The sequence below is a fragment of the Belonocnema kinseyi genome, chromosome 8, assembly GCF_010883055.1.
Source record: "Belonocnema kinseyi isolate 2016_QV_RU_SX_M_011 chromosome 8, B_treatae_v1, whole genome shotgun sequence".
NCBI classification, from domain to species: domain Eukaryota; kingdom Metazoa; phylum Arthropoda; class Insecta; order Hymenoptera; family Cynipidae; genus Belonocnema; species Belonocnema kinseyi.
This window is the reverse complement of record NC_046664.1, coordinates 63,235,771-63,252,451: the sequence shown is the minus strand read 5'-3', so window position 1 is coordinate 63,252,451 and position 16,681 is coordinate 63,235,771. Positions and strand designations below refer to the sequence as shown.

At 32.2% G+C, this 16,681-nt stretch overlaps 1 protein-coding gene across 15 annotated transcripts in view; it reads right to left on the bottom strand.

Annotated features, from left to right (window-relative positions):
* Positions 1-16,681, bottom strand: part of LOC117177836 (heterogeneous nuclear ribonucleoprotein R) — a 113,334-nt gene that overhangs the window by 29,687 nt on the left and 66,966 nt on the right. For 12 of the 15 annotated variants that reach the window (XR_004467768.1, XM_033368811.1, XM_033368809.1 and 9 more), the window contains one exon: positions 1,411-1,796. Coding sequence is in view for 14 of the 15 variants with exons in the window: in XM_033368811.1 (XP_033224702.1) it covers positions 1,411-1,796 (386 nt within the window). In the remaining variant the exon portion in view is untranslated. Of the gene's footprint in view, positions 1-1,410; positions 1,797-5,870; positions 5,983-6,380; positions 6,485-6,658; positions 7,111-16,681 lie in introns of those variants that run through there. The other 3 variants (XM_033368812.1, XM_033368816.1, XM_033368813.1) reach the window with 3 other exon arrangements.

Sequence of the window (16,681 nt, the reverse complement as noted above, 5' to 3'; positions counted from 1 at the left end):
AAATTAATCTGTTTTAGTTGACGATTTAAAATATTTTGTTTAAAATTCATTTTGTTGGTAAAATACAATTGTTATGTTATTTTAACTTAAAACTAGTCGAAAGATGAACTACTTTCTTGAAAGTTAATTTTTTTAGTTGAAGATTTAAAATTTATGTTAAATTTTTTGCTGTAGAAAATTAATTTTTTAATTGAAAATGTAACTATTTTGATGAAAATTTAACTTTTGGTTGAAAACTTTTTTTTATTGTTAAAAACTCATATTCTCGGATTGAAAATTCAACTATTTTGTAGAAAACCGATTTTTTGGTCTTGAAAATTTAACCGTTTGGTAGAAAATTCAAATAGATGGTACAAAATTAAACTCTTGTAAAAATTTGTTTTTGTATTAAAACCTAAATTTTAACTAAAATCAGCCATTTTTCAAATTATTTAGTTGAAAAATTATTTAATTTGTTTATGATTCGCCTTTTTGGTACAATATTCATCTGCTTGCTTGAAAATTCAACCATTTGATTAAAGTTGTATGCAATTCGTTGAAAATTCGTTTTTTCTAGAAAAAAAAAGAATCTTCTTCGTTGAAAAGTCAACTATTTGGTCGAAAATTATATACCTTTTTGAGAATCGATCTGTTTTGTTTGAAAATTACCTTTTGTGTTGATCATTCATATTTTTGATTTAAAATTTAACGATCTGGTTGGAAATTCACAGTGAGATTTTACTCCCCATTATTTTCGCTGAATAAATTTACAAACAAAATTTAGTCAGAAAAATTACGTAAGATATAAAATGGGATACGTGGTTTAAAATTTCAGAAAAAAACATGACGTTGTTTAAACACGAGCCCAATTGAGGGGGCTATTTGAAAAATTTTCTGGCGGACATATTATGTTAGCCAATTAGCGAATAAGTTAAAAAATATTTCTCAAGAAAAAGTAAATAAATAGTGGCATTAGCAGACAATTGTCTACAGTGTAACTTTTTTCGTAATATTAGCCAAACAGTTTCATCGCTCACAAAAAGTGATAAAGTGCGAATATTGTGGTGAGTCCGAGACCTGGAAATATTTTCTGGAAAAAATTAGATGAATGATAGTCTTTAAACACCTGTGTTCTAATAAATAACCCAAGTAATAATTAAAATATTTAAATTTCGCCGGAAAATATTTCGCCTCAAATTATATAATTAAAAAGAAATATATATTTACTTGACTGTATAGTGTGTTTGTAAAAACTAGAGGTAGTAATTTTGATATGTATTAGTTTAAACGAAAAATGCTTGAAATTCTCTTAAATGATCTACAAATACTCTGATCGAGCTTAAATTTTGAGTGGATTTTTGAAAGCATTTGATCAAGATAAATCCTTGGACATTTAAGATCTGAAATGAAGGATTGCTTTCTTGAGCTCACCTTAATTTTATCTTCGTCAGGTGCTTTTGGGGCTGTGCTAGTGCCAGTTCCTTGGCCAGCCCTGCTTTTCTGCCTATAAGTTTTCATAACACCACATAGGTACGCCGACTTATTTGATACATGTTCTAGATTAGACTCGAGAAATTGCGTGAGCACATTTAACGCTCCATCGACCGGAAATTCCTTTAAAGCGTCTAACGCTCTTTCGTCCAAATCCACGTGAGCCAATTTGCCGGTCTTGTAAATTTCGTCAAGTTTGGCAGCCACTTTTTCGTCGAGTCCATACTGGATTAACTTTGCGTAATCCTCCGTTCGCTCGACACATTCCATTTCTTCTTTTGACTGCTTCTCCTCCATTTTTATTTCCCCATTCCCCTCTGCCATAGCTGTAAATAAATAAACCAACAAAAAAACACATTTGATTATTTATCATTTTTCAAAAATGATACTTTTCTAATAGAAGATCTGGGCAATCAATTTCGACTTTTGAGACCGCTGCAGGAAAATAAAACTAGCCGGATTTCAAACAATTTATTGTTTAAATTAAACTTTAGGAATAGCAACATTTTCTCAAATGAGAATATCAATGTTTCAAGCAGATGATAAGAATGTCAGATAATATTCGAAAAGTAATTGAAAAGAAATTTATTCAAATAAGATAATTCAGATATCGAAAAATTTACGTCGTTATTTATCAGAAATATAATTTGTTACCTGTGTAAATTGCCATTTACCAAATTTAAATTTAATATCGACACGATTTTTTACGTTTTCTGAAAATATTCGCTTAAGACACTGTTTAAAATTATATATGTTTATAAAACTTTAATTTTCAAAGTTCTAATAGGCATTAAAAAAATGATGACATTAAAATCTTTAGCTTCGAAAAATTTACTAAAAACTTAAAAAATAGTTTTCGGAATCAAGAACTTGTTTACAACAGACCAATATTTTTTTTAAACGCTCCCAGTAATTTTGATTACAATTGCTTATTCTCAACAATTTTTTTAATGATAAGTTTTCAATAAGACCGATAATAAAAAAGAAAGATCTTTAAGGCATTTCTTGATAATAAACTTAATTGTTTGGAAGAATGCATAAAAAAGCTAAAAAGATAAGGTTAATTTGAAACATTTTTATCTACGTTTTAAATTATATTTCTGATAAATAAGGGTTGGTATTCATTAAATTATTTACAATGGTGGAATAAAAAAGGGAATATTTTTAAACGTATACAAATTTAGTACGTGCATTTTCAATATAATGAAAACTCAAAAACAAGAAAAAATTATTACAAAAAACGAAACTCATATAAATACTCGATTTTGAATTTTTTATTCTTTGAAAATTTTTTGACCAGAAAGGTAAAACTTAGGCCAGTGTGTAGGTATTCAAATACGATTTTTTTCTATCACCCTTGTAACCATGCTATATTTGTAAAATGAAATAACGTTGGAGATTCCGAGAAATTAAATAATTGTACTTTGAAATAAGGGAATCTTGAAATTATATATCTAATATCATTGAATATTCTACTGCAACAGTCTCTGCTTTTTAAAACATTTAACAGAATTTCCCAACCAATTTGCAATTATAAACAAAAATTTGCATTTCTTGTGCTGGCTACAATTTCAATCTGTAATATGAACGCCGATAAGTGCAGTGCAATGTCTAAAGAATTCGCTTCCAATTCTTACATACATACTGAAATATTACGACTAACGACTTATAATATATTTCCAAAGGAAACATTATATTATTCGATTACTTTAATCATATATCTCAGTGCTTTAAAACAATAAGACGTATTTCCATATTTGAATTATATATTTTTGAAATTAAAAAAAAAGGTTTAATCAGAATAATGTGTGGTAGCATCGACATTTTTTACAAACAAATAATACTTAGGCCTTGATATCGTAAGTTGGCTGTAAAATTAATTATTAGAAGGATTTTTTAATTTCTTTTGTTTCTTTATCGCCATAATTGTATTAATAAACTTATTACTTGTTTCGCCATATTTATATCTATATTTTCCAAATACCCTAATTTTATTTTCACATTTTCATGAACTTTTAAAATACATAATTTGTTGGCTGAAGATTTAGATCACCATTAAGATGATAGATGGCATATCCAAACTTTTAACTGTTAACTTTAAATCTTTACCCAGCAGGGTAGTACATTTTTTAAAGACTAAATTGAAATAAAATTGATTTTTTAATTAAATACAGTTTAAAAATTGAAAGATAATATTCTGTAAATGCTTTTTTGCTTATATTGAAAATTTTTATCTACTTCTGTAAAATCGAAGACAAAAAATGGCCATTTTTTACACTATCTAAATCTATAAGGTCTTTAATACAAATATAAACTGTTTTTTGAATTTCGCAAACTATTGTATCCCAGGGATCTTCTCTTGTTGTGCTCTTAATAGCTTGAAAATGCATGTACTACATTTTTATACATATAATATTATCATCATTGTAAATAATTTAATGACAATTTTTCAACTCATTTTTAAGGAAAATAAAATTTTTTTCTTGCTTGTTGCACATTTTTTTTATTATAAGTAACTTTTTTAATTGACCTATTGTATTTTGCAAATAACAAAGCTTATTTCAAATTCCTATAGAAAAATTTGAAACAAGATAAAATTATTTTCTTTAAAAATAAGTGCGTATTCAGATCCGAAAATAATTTTATTTTGCCTCATGAAATAAATCTAACCTACGTACCATGAAAGGGTTATACTTTTTTTTTAATGATATTTTCAACCAAGAAATTCTCCGTTAAATTTTGCACAATATAGTTTCGATTAACATGAAAACCGAGACAAGTGGAACAACTATTGAAGAAAATACTTAAATTATTTTAAGAGAAATTAAAAAAAGGCAATAATAATTAGCATTCGATTTTTGTTCAGCAAGTTGATAACAGTTGAAGTTTTGTCTGACTAGCAATTTAAATTTCACGCCAAAAAGCAGTGCTGCCATCTAGAGAATCTAGAGATGACTGACGAGTAGAGAAGACGGAAGATCACTCTATTCTCTATTTCGTCAGTGATTCCGGTCTCTATTTTTCATCATTTTATTTTCATGGCGTAAAATATCGCAAACAAGGTAAATTTCTGGGTTTTTTTTTTCGAATTCTACGGTTTAATTTATTGAGTTTTTAGTGCGTTAGGACTTATGCGAATGGAAAAAAATATGTTCGGAAGTCGGAAAATATTTGACTCTATTCCAAATGTTTATTAAAAGAGATAAATAAATATTTACTTAAGATACTTTCATAGTTAATAAATCTCGTATATAAATAATGAATTAACTGGAAATTAATTGAATCTAATAAGACAATATCGTTAAGACGGTCAAGGCCATGCTAACAGTTTTGAGGTTACGTCTGGTTTATCAATTTCACTAGAAATTGATGGTGCAATTAAAATGGCAAATTACCAAAATATATTACAGTTGCATTTCATATACACAAATCTAATACTCTTCAGATTTACGAAAATTTAAAAATATTAAATCGAAGAAAATAATTTTCGAAGCAAGGAAGAAGGGGTAATTCGCAAATACTGCTTTTTAATTCAAATTTAAGTTATAAAAGTGTGAAGAAATCTGGAAAATAATGTTTCCCGAGTAAATCATTGCCACAGTTTTCGCGAAAATTTGTTCAGATTTTGGAATTTACAGATGGACACCTGTTGTAAGTATCCTGATCTTTTCGCGAAGCTCACGGCGCTAAAAAAAACGTCGCTCACTTAGCGAAATTTTAACGGTCGCTCTGCCTTAATGACATTTATCACATTAATTAAACGAGAAGTTTAATCAAGGCACACAATGCTGCCAACTCTATAAACACCCTAACAATATAAGAAAAGTGGTATTTGAAATATTTTCATATTATCACAGCAAACTCGGCTTATCAAATCGCGAGGGCCGAATCTAATTTGACGCAGCCCTGGAGTTTCAGTGTTGAGTGTAGCTTCACAGTTCACTTTTCCCGCGCTAATCACACATCGGGAAACGATACGGGTGATAAGGTCCGACAAATAAAAACACTTGTCTCGCGTTGAATCGTGCATCGAAATCCAAGCCATCCCCCTCGTCCCGATGACACGCGAAATCAGTTTAACATTATAATTTCACTTCAGTAAAAAGAACCCACTCTGAGATAAGCGCGTTCAGTTTCAACAAAAACTAGTCACTCCACAAAATTTACTTTTTCCGAAAATCGCGACCTATCCCAAGAAACGGAAATTCACAAATTGCAAAAGGCGGTCGCCGGCCGGCAACGGATTGCATCCTCTGGAGATGCACTTGTGCATTTTGCGAAACGTGGCGGTTAGTTCCCGGCACAAAAGCACACCTCACTCGCGAATTTCATCCCAACTCCGCGACAACTTGACAATTTCCGAAATTCCAGACGTTTGTGAATTCACAGGATATCATTACCTTAAAAAATATTCGAGCGAAATCCTCCTACGAGGAAATGGCGACAGACGTCAACGTGATCGCGAACTACGGGGTTCACCAAGCGACGCGCAAAGAGATACGCTCCAACCCAGCGTCCACAAGTTTGCCATTTTCTTTCGAGCGCCCTCGCGATTCTCGCGAATCCTGATTGGCCCGTGCAAAAACCAGAGAATAAAAAGTTCGCCATGCAATATGCACTCGGCGAACAACGAACCGAGCCAGGCGTTAACCCGGTTTCAGCTGGGCCCTGGCGTCGTTTGCATTTTTTTTTTCATTCTCATCATATAAGAAGGTATTAGATATTTGCAAATTTTCACCCCCTGAAGGCAAAAAAAGTGGTTTTTGCAAAATTTTCGCGAAAATTTTTATTTATTCGTGAAAAATAATATATGGATTTGTTAGACCAGAATTGATACATATCATTCAGTAGACCGGAAAAAAGTTGCGAATTTTTTGCAAAACTTGATAATCCATACCGGTCTATCTTACCGGTTCGCAGAAAGCGGAAATTAACACATGTACATGCGGCTCGACGATTAAAGTCCTTGGAATCACAGAATTTGAGTTTCGCACACTTTTGATAACAGATATATCTATTGTTGTCATAACCTTGCGGAATCAACCGCCAACGGCCAACCGACCATACCAGAATGCATTTCGGTGCACAGACCCGCACACAATGAACGCACACATGAGCACGCGCGCGCGCGCGCAAAATAATATTCTCCCAATTTTTGGAAAATAAATTGTAAAATAATTTCGTGTACCTGTGCCGGTTTGTAATTCTTTCTATCTTCAATTTCCCAAGTTGGTAGCACCAGGAACAACACAAAGTCACGACCTTTTTTTCGGGAATGTGTAATTCATAATTATCGACACCGCAAAGGACGCGTATTTGAAAAAAGAACACACGCGGATTCCCTTTGCCAATTCACGTATCCGCGCGAATGAGTTACCATCAAAATTGCAGAAAAACACCGCCAATTATGATTTTGTAGAATTGAGGGAAAAGTAAAAATAATTTACCGGGCACGTCACGTTACCGATCAATTTAGAGTCTAGTAGGCACTTGCGAAATTGAAATATTGCAATGATTAAGATGCCGAATGGTGTAAAAGTCCGGGCACAGAGTTTTGATAGCGTGTAGTGCCTACATAGCCGTAATGCATAAATTGGACTGTCTCGCCGAGAGAGCGGTGCAGTGGTGCAAGCCCTACAAAACCAAACCAGTTTTGCTTGCGAGTTGCGCCCCAATCCAATCCGATTCAACCGCTTGCCTCTCTTCGCGGTATATGCGAGCCCCGCCTTAGACAGGACCGTATTCAGAATCTTGCCAATAAAGACGGTTTTCGCGAAAGGGGCCCTAAGGAACCCCACAACGTTTTTTTTGCAATTTAACTATGTTTTTTATTCAATCTCATTGTTTTTCAATCCAAGGGGAGATTTTCCGAAGGGTGGAGGCTTGTGGATTCTTGAGGGAGTATAGCTGCACTAGTGCCGAGTTTAACACAGTTTGTACAGGTTCTCAATTTTTTATGTGCAGACAAATTGTTTGGAGAGATAAAGAAACGCTAAAAATTGCTCGAGACTTTTAAAAATGTATTAGATACATTTCTGGCTTATTGCGTCAACAGAGTTCTATCTTGTCAGCTAGTCAATTTTAAATGAATTCATTGTTTAAAATAATCGATATTTTTGTTAATTTAATGATTAACCTCCTGTGGGATGAAAAATCATTAAAGTGTCTGAAATATAAATAATTTGCAAAAAAACTTTCATGGAGTTTATTAGGGCTCTTTGTCGATAACTGCCTTCGTCGAGAAGAGTCCAGATTCTGAATGTGACTTATCATTGTTTAAATAAATTGTTGATCGAAATGAAAAAATATATCTTGCTTCGCAAATATTGGCTTAACAAATAGTTGTTTCTTTCCACAATGTGCGAATTATTTAAGACCAAATATTGCAAGACATTTTTTAGATTGACAGATTTTAGGTTAAACAATTGATCACAATATTTCAAATCATTTTCAATGTGCTTCTATCCAAAGGTATGTTTTACTTAAAAAATAATTACAAAACAAAATTAAAAAGAATGTTTCTTCAGTTTTTGAGAGCAATCGATTGTTTTTTTTTTTTGGATATATTTTTAATTATAGGTCGGACGGATTATTTTGCAAAGTATTTCATTCATTAACCGTAGCTAGTTGTAGTTTTCTTTTGTCTTATACTATCAGAAAAAAAAATTGATCTATAACGATTTTCAAATGGATAAAGCGAAGGAAAGGATTTCCGGCTGACTCAAAAATACCTATTCTACTTCAAAAATAAAGATTTTCCACTGTCGATCCTTGCATCATTTTTTAGTATTTTAAACAATCTCAACTATAGATTCTTAAATCCATAAAGTATTCCAAGAGTATGGATTTTGGGAAAATTTGATATTTTTTATTTTAAAGAAAAAATCAATTTTGCAATTGACATTTTCATGATAAAAGTTTTGTTCTGATGTTTCTTCAAAATCAGAAAAATTATTTAAGATTAGCCAAATGACAAGGCTATAAATGCACATTAAGAAAATAATACTATATCCAATTATCAAAATTAAAACTTACAAAACAAATCGTCCTTCTTTTTACTTGTAGCAAAAAAAAAGTAATTAAACAATACATTTTCGCGGACCTTTCCTGGAGTCGTTGGAATTAAAAAGTGCAAAACATTAGATTTTCCCATTTATATTAAACAAAACTAAACTGAAAATTAAAGACATTCAAATTGAATTCATCCGAATGTTCACCTTGCCAAATTGAAGCTTAAATAAATGTTCATTTAAAAGCTTATATTTTAAGCGTTTAATATTGAAAATTTATAAAATAGGAAACTTTTAATCTCAATATTTTTAATTTTAAGGGCTTCATTCAAAATAATAATATATCAATTTCACAAACTTTAATCATAGAAATAAAATGTCGCCCATTTTACTGTCGACAACAATTTTTGGTTTTAAACTTTTTTTCTATCATATGCAACAAAGTAGTTTTCGGTAAATAAAATTTAAAGTATTATCTTGTCCCTCTTGATATAAGTTTGTTGGTAGTGAGTGATAAATACGAGTCACATGTCTGATTTTCTACCATTTTCATTATCTAATTTCAACTAAAATCTAGGGAAATAATGGTAAAGGTTTGAAAGTCGCAGAATATATACCTTGAAATATCCTTTTTTAAATGAACTTAATGAATTGTAAAAATATTCTCTGGTTCTCGAATTATCATAACAAATGTAGAGGCGTGCGCAAGTCAAAAAGTGCTCAGTGAAGCGGTGCTCGATCATCTGTCCTTCGTTAATGCACGGGAAATAGAGACAAAAAACTGCAGTCATCGCTCGAACGAGCGATTTCTGTCTTGCGCACGCCTCTACATTTTTGATGAAAATTCGAGAACTCGTGAACATTTTTAGATTTTCATGATTTCATTTTAAAGAGGAGATTTCAAGGTACATTTTGTGCGACTTTCAAATTCTTCTTATTATTTTCCTGGATTTTGCCAGGAATTAAAGTTGAATCATGAAAAATGACGCTCATTTGATACAGAATTGAATAAATTTTCCGCGAAAAGTGAGTGCCTTTTTTTTAATCGTCAGCATTTAGACGATCTCATACAGCTGGACAGCCCTGAATGTTAAAAAATATAATACTATTTCGGAATATTCAAATGAAATCCAATAAAACAAACCGTCTTTTTAATTTTTAGCCAAATAAGTGTTCATTTAAACAATAAATTGAGGTGAATCTTTTTCTTAAAATTTGAAATATACAGAATTAACCTCAAAAGGAATACAGCTTATTTTAAATTGTTGTAAAAGTTATTTCTCATATTTAAAAATGGTGCGCACTATGCCTTCTAAAATAGACCTAGACGAGAGTATACTTTTTCGCCTATTTGTATTTACAAAAGGATCTTTGTTACATGGAGGTTATGCGTGCTGCAAATTGTTGCGAATGTGTATTGTGCCGGCATGCACCGGCAGCGTGAGCAGGCGGATCAGTAGTAGATTCGGTGTTCTATAACTAGACATGGCTAGGCGACGAAGAGTCAGCCCAGTCGCATACTTGATGGATATATCTACTACCAACGTAGCCTGTAGCCGGTGTGTCTACTTGTCTAAGGCACTTGTCTACGTACAGCACGAGTCTATACATCGCGCACGCCCATTAATATCTGCAAAATAATCTACCGAAAATATATCTTAAATCGCTCAATCGCATATTTCCTTCTATAAAATATTTTAAAAATTTATTTTCTGGCACTTCTTTGTACACAAAATGTATGACTTTGAAAAAGATGATTTTACTACAGATTCCTATTGCAGACATTATCGGCATGAATGGGTCCGTTTCCGTGCTAATTTTCTCGACATTTGAGAAAGAAAAGAATCATTCATGCCGTCTTAACTTAATCTCATGGCCTGATTTCTAATCGAAATTATTAATAGAAAAAAAGTACAACGCTCGACAGAAATGATTTCTCTCGGGTAATGTTTCACTCCTGGAAATAAAATTTCCTGCATAAAAAATGCATGGGGCGCATATTTTCGACCAACATTTATAACTGAGGGAAAAAATTTAGAAGACCAATTCGGAATGCTGGTGGGAACAGAGTACAAGGCCACCATACAAGGCCAATGCGAGTTCTGCAATTTGTTGGATTCATAATGTACTTGGTAAGGTGCCAGCATGCGTGTCAAATTATCATTTTCATGGCTGATTTAACGATCGCGGCTTCTGGTTTCTTTTGGTACGAGAAAAGTCGATATTGAGGCATGTAGAAGCCTCGAAGTCTCGAAGAAATTCGGGCTCAGAGTCTATTTCGCATTTCGTCAAAGGTCTCGACGATAGAGTTCGGGAACTCTGAGAAAATCGATGGAGTGTCACTGACCTCGGCGCTCGAATGCAAGAATGCAAATACTGCGAAAAGAGCGAGAGAGGAAATAAAGAGAAGTCGGAATGTCTTTCTTCTCTCCGGGAGAGCACGAATTGTTGGGCAGCATTTTGTTTTCTGTCTGAAAATCACAGATGGTACTCGAGAGTGAGTCGACAGCGACGAGAAGCCAGGTAAGAATTTTAGGGCCCGATTGCAGTTTGATACGACCCTGACCTCAACCGTAGACCGCCTCGTCTGGTCAAGCGTGCACCAGCGTCTCACCAATTCGCGTCTCACTCTTTCGAGAAGAGGAGAAGGAAAGGAGGAAGAGGAGAGACGGCGAAAAAAGGAAAGGGAGTGGGAGAGAGAGCGTGTGTGTATGTGGATGGGTGAGGAGAGAGAGGAGAACGAAAGCAAGAGTGAGAGACAAGTGATCCTTAATACGCTCGCTATTCGCTTGCAGAAACCTGTTCCCTTCGAACTTTTCTACTTTCTGATGATCATTTTTATCTGCCGAAATGCAACCCGAATCGCGTTGCGCATCCGAGTCAAGGAATCAGCCCATTATAGAAGAAAAGACTGAAAAGTATTTAAAAGAATCGGAAGAATATTTTTTCGGAAAGATAATAACTGAAGTAAAATGTTGCACTTTCAGAAAAAGCATAAGCCATTTTTAAGGAAAGGTAAATTTAAAAAGGACTAAAATATTATCAAAAAACTACCCCTTTCACAATGTTTAGGGGAAAAAAGCCATCCTTTCTTTTCTTATGATTATTTTACACGTGATAAAAGGGGTTGGAGAGGGATCGGAGTGGGGGGGGGGGGGGGGGGGGATGCAGACAGAAATAATATACGTTGGGCGTAGGGGAGCTGGAGGTCGAAGAATCTAAAAATGACCCAAAGATGAAAAATTTACCTAATTTTTTAGCGATCCCAGACGGATTGCAGATTCAAATACCTGAAATACTATTGAATCTTTTTTGGTTTACTGGGAATAAGGAATTATAATTTGTAATGTTAGTTAGTGAACATGATCGAATCGAGTTCTTGAGACGGTATGAGGAGAAAACTACCCCGATTCTCGAATGCGACCCATTCACGTGCAACCTCAAAATTCAATTATTCATGCTTCCACTTTATCACACAGGCTGGCCGGCCGTCTGCGCCGTTCAGACACAATGCACTCCCGTGTTGTTTTTTCTCTCGTTTGCGCGCGCACTCGCGGCTATACCGGCACTCGCATTGTCGTGGGAGGTTGAAATCCAACAGAACGGCATGACTGGCATGAGGCAGTAAGGGCAGTTATGAGGCACATTATAGGACGTTGCTTTGAATAAAAGGAAAAAATCTTTCGTCTAGCCCACTTCCTTCCTCTTTTCTTTTAATTTCATCACGTGACACCTTCGATCGCTGTGCTTGGGAATCTGTACCGAGTTTATAATATGGACTCCTCGTTGGCTCTTTGCGTTTGCATCGTTATAAACATCCGGCATTACGAATATGACCATATGACTTTGGCGCATTCGGTGCATTGTCCTGTTCATGACACTTGAAAAGTTTAGTCCACTCTTAACTGCGTCTGATTTTTTTTCGTTTTTATTTTACAAAAAGTATTCTAAACAGATAACTTTTATTTGAAGTGGGCTATGAGAAATATTTATAATTATTGAAATTTTAACTATTGAGATTTTCTTAGGTATGATTATTAGGGTGGTTCAAAAAATACTTTTTTCTAAAATGTGTCCCCTGCAGATTGTTCCTTTTGGAGTCAAGATGACCCCTGAATATTTATAGAATTTTGAAAAAATATTTTGGAATTTAGCAGGCCTATTTTTGCAAAATAATCAAGATTTCAACATTTATATTTAAATTTGTCTCATTTTTTAATTTTAAAACCCTTATTCACTGAGTTTTTTCTGGCCTAAAACATATTTCTATCTAGATGGAGTATCGGACATTTTTTCAAAAGTTAAAAATAAAACGTGCACAATAAACTTTTTTTTAATATTCACTTTGGATTTTCATTCTATTGATCAAGTTTTCAACATTTTAAAATTGACATTTTTTAGTTTGTATCCGCTCAAAAAATAAAATTTTCATAAAATAGTATTTTTTGATAATTTATAAAGGAACATCTTTTCCTCAGAATGAGATAAAAGGTGATAACGTTCTGCACTCAATGACCTCAGAATCAAATGATTTTTTTAAATCCTTAGGAAGATATTGGGGAAAACGTCTAAATAATTAATTTTTACGTAGAATGTCTGTTATGTCCCAGGAAATTGTTATTAATGTTTCCCTGGCCACAGTCAAAGTCTGATATTAGAATAAAAAAGACTTAAAAATTCAAACAATGTTCCCACAGTAAAAAAGATTTAAAAATAATTATGAATGTGATAATCATGTATAATTCATGGAATTTTTTAAAAATATACCGCATAATTATTTTGTATATTTCTTTTATAAAGTGAGTTTACTTGAATTTTTTGCGAATCTTTTGTTCACGTTCAGGCTTTGACAGAACCTACGCAAAAAGAAATACATTTTTTATACATCAGAAATATTTCAGGCTTTACTTTTAAAATAAGCGCCACAAATAAATAACCAATATTCCGAGGTTATTCAAAATTTAATCATGCATACAAATTTCGATTTTTTGCAATATCTTTTTAATTATGAATTGACATAAAAAGTTCATTTGGAGTCTCCAGACGGAAAACTAACTAAACATAAGTGGATTTATATTTCTTGTCAGTAATCTATTTATAAAAGCAATAATTATTAATTAAACAAATGAAAAATTAATTTGATTTTTAACGGCCCCTTTCCAAATTTTAAACATTTAATTACCGAATTCCTTGTGATCTAAAGCATATTTTGGGATGGAGTACCAGAAATTTGTTACAAATAAAAAAAATGCACTTTTTTACATCTACATTCAACTACTTAAAAATAAATTTGTAATAAAAAAGTTTAAAAAAAAATAAATTTCTAACCTCTTAATATCTGCTTTTTGTGGATTTCAATACATCAATTGCGATACCCTCAATTAGGATCAAAAACAAAAAGTTAATTATTTTTACAAAAAAAAAAAAAATTAGCCCGTTTTTCATTCAAAAACAAATTTGGAAAAAATGTTTAAGAGCCCGATTTTAAAATATTATTTTGGTTCCTAAAGAACATATACACAAAGTTTAAAATATTTACCATACTTTCTTAAAAATTTGAGAGAAATTGGATAATAAATTTTGATTGTACCGCTGCCCTGCTACACTCATTTGCAATTATTTGCCGTCTTTGTCGTGTAAAAATGGCAGCGTCTGTCCGTACGCAAAAAGACAAATTTTCAACAATAGTTTAGTTTTGAAGAAAAAAGACGAGTGATTTAAATGAGAGTTGATTTTTAAACTGAAAGAGTTGAGTTTTTAACATAAACGTTAATTTTCAACTGAGAAAGATGACTTGTTAACCAAAATTGGAATCCTTAAATTTTCATTTAAAAAATTTATTTAAAAAAAAATGAAATTACTTGAATGCCATAAAAAAATCAATTTACAACCAAATAAGTGAGTTTTTTACCCAACACATAGTTTAATTTCCAACTTATAAAGGTTATATTTTCAATCGAAAACGGAATATTTGTTTTATCAGTTAAAAGAACTGTTTCTGAAATAAGAAAACGAGTTTTTAACAAAAAAATAGTTAAAATTTCAAGAAAAGAGATAAATGTTCACCCAAAAATGGAATAGTTAAATTTTCAGTTAAAAATTGTTAAAACTATTGGTATTGGATTTGTGTAAAATTTGACCCCCCCCCCTCTCGTTTTGGTTAAATGTTCACGTTTTGAGACCCCCTGAATCCGAAACACAGGTTTTTACGAATGTGTCTTTCTGTTTGTGTGTTTGTGTGTGTATTAATGTCTCTCTGTAGATTTTTAGTTTGCTAGCATGATAAATTGCGAAAGAATTGACAGATTGGATTGACCTTTAGTATACTCTTTAAGTGTCCTGAAATATAGGTTAAGTTCGTTAGTCAGATATTTTGGATAAAAATTCAAAAAGTGAGCGTATTTTGAAAATTTGGGAGACCACTTTTTTTTTTAATTCAAGAATTTTCTGTACGGATATTCATAGTATTCAAACAGATAAACGATTTGTTCTGATGACTTTTTTCAAAAAATCAAAAATTACCAGAGTTATAGCATTTACAAAATTACAAAAAACACACTTAAATGACCATTTTATGCCAAATAACGCGCGATATGAAAAAAAGTAAAGAGAAAAAAAATGTTGCTTTTTGAATGCCCAACGAGATTATTGTATCAACTTTTTGAATTTTCTTGAAAAATCAAAAATTCAAATTTTGACAGCATTCAAAATAATGAAAAATCCAAAAAATACATTTTTCGGCCAAACTGTGCAAAATACGGTAAAAGATAAATACACCAAAATTGTGCATTTGAAAAAGATCTTCAAATTTGTTATTAACCACTTTTTGATAGGATGCGTAGTTTTGGCTTTAATAATGAAAAACTTTCTTACTTTCATACCACTACTTTTGTCTTTTAATTTCTATTTCGCCTCGTGTGTGGGGTTTCAAAAAATTTAACTTTTCTTGTTTTTGATGCTATTTTTTATGATTGAAAGTAAAAACAGAACTATCAAAAAATTGTACGTGACAAATAAATCATTTTTACATTCTCATCAGAGAAGGTATTAGATTTGTATAAAATATGACCTCCCTAGTTTTTGTCAGAAGTTCCACGTTTTGAGGAGACCCCCTGAATCCGAAAAACAAGTTTTTACGAATGTGTCTATCTATATGTCTATCTGCCTATCTTTATGTCTCTCTGTCTGTCTGTGAGCACGATACTTTTGAAAAAAATTAATCTTTTAGATTGGCTTTTGGTAACTCTTTTAGTGTCCTAAGCTAAATGCCAAGATCGTTAGTCAGACATTTTGGATAAAAATACTAAAAGTGAGCCTATTTAAAAAATTTTAGAGTACACATTTTTTTAGGATTCAAAAATTCTGTGTACAGTTGTTCATAGTACTTGAAAAGAAAAATGTTACTTTGCGATAGCCCTACAAGATTATCATATTAACTTTTCGAATTTTTTTGAAAAATTCAAATTTTGACCGCACGATAACTAGTTAAAAATCAAAAATTGCATTTTGCGGTCAAACTGTGCAAGATAGAAAAAAAAAATGATAAGAGAAACATTTGTTAGATTCTCATCAGAGAAGGTATTAGACACGTGTAAAATTTAATACCTCCCCCCCCCCCAGTTTTTGTCAAATGTCCACGTTTTGAGACCCCCTAACACTCTTTAAATGTCCTAAACTAAAGGTTAAATTCGTTAGCCAGCCATTATGGATAAAAATTCAAAAAGTGAACGCCTTTTGAATATTTTTGATACCATTTTCTCAAAATTCAAGAATTCTCTGTACGGTTATTCATAGTATTTAAAAAGTCGAACAATTTATCTGATGACTTTTTTCATCAAATTAAAAATTATGGGAGTTATAGTATTTTAAAAGTTCCGAAAAACACAAAAATGAACCTTTTAAGCCAATTAACGGACGATATGAAAAAGTGGCAAGAGAATAAATAGCGTGATTTCTAAATGCCCTAGAAGATTATCATAACAACTTTTTTAATTTTCTTGATAAATCGAAAAATAAATTTTAACAGCATAAAAAATAATGGAAAATCCAAAAGTTACGTTTTTTCATGCAACATTTTCACAGTATATCAAATAGTCTCAAATATAATAATGAATTTGGGGCCATCCATATACCACCTGGACACTTTAGGGGGGGGAAGGGGAGTATGGCAAAATTCCACGCTTGACCACGAGGGGGCCGGG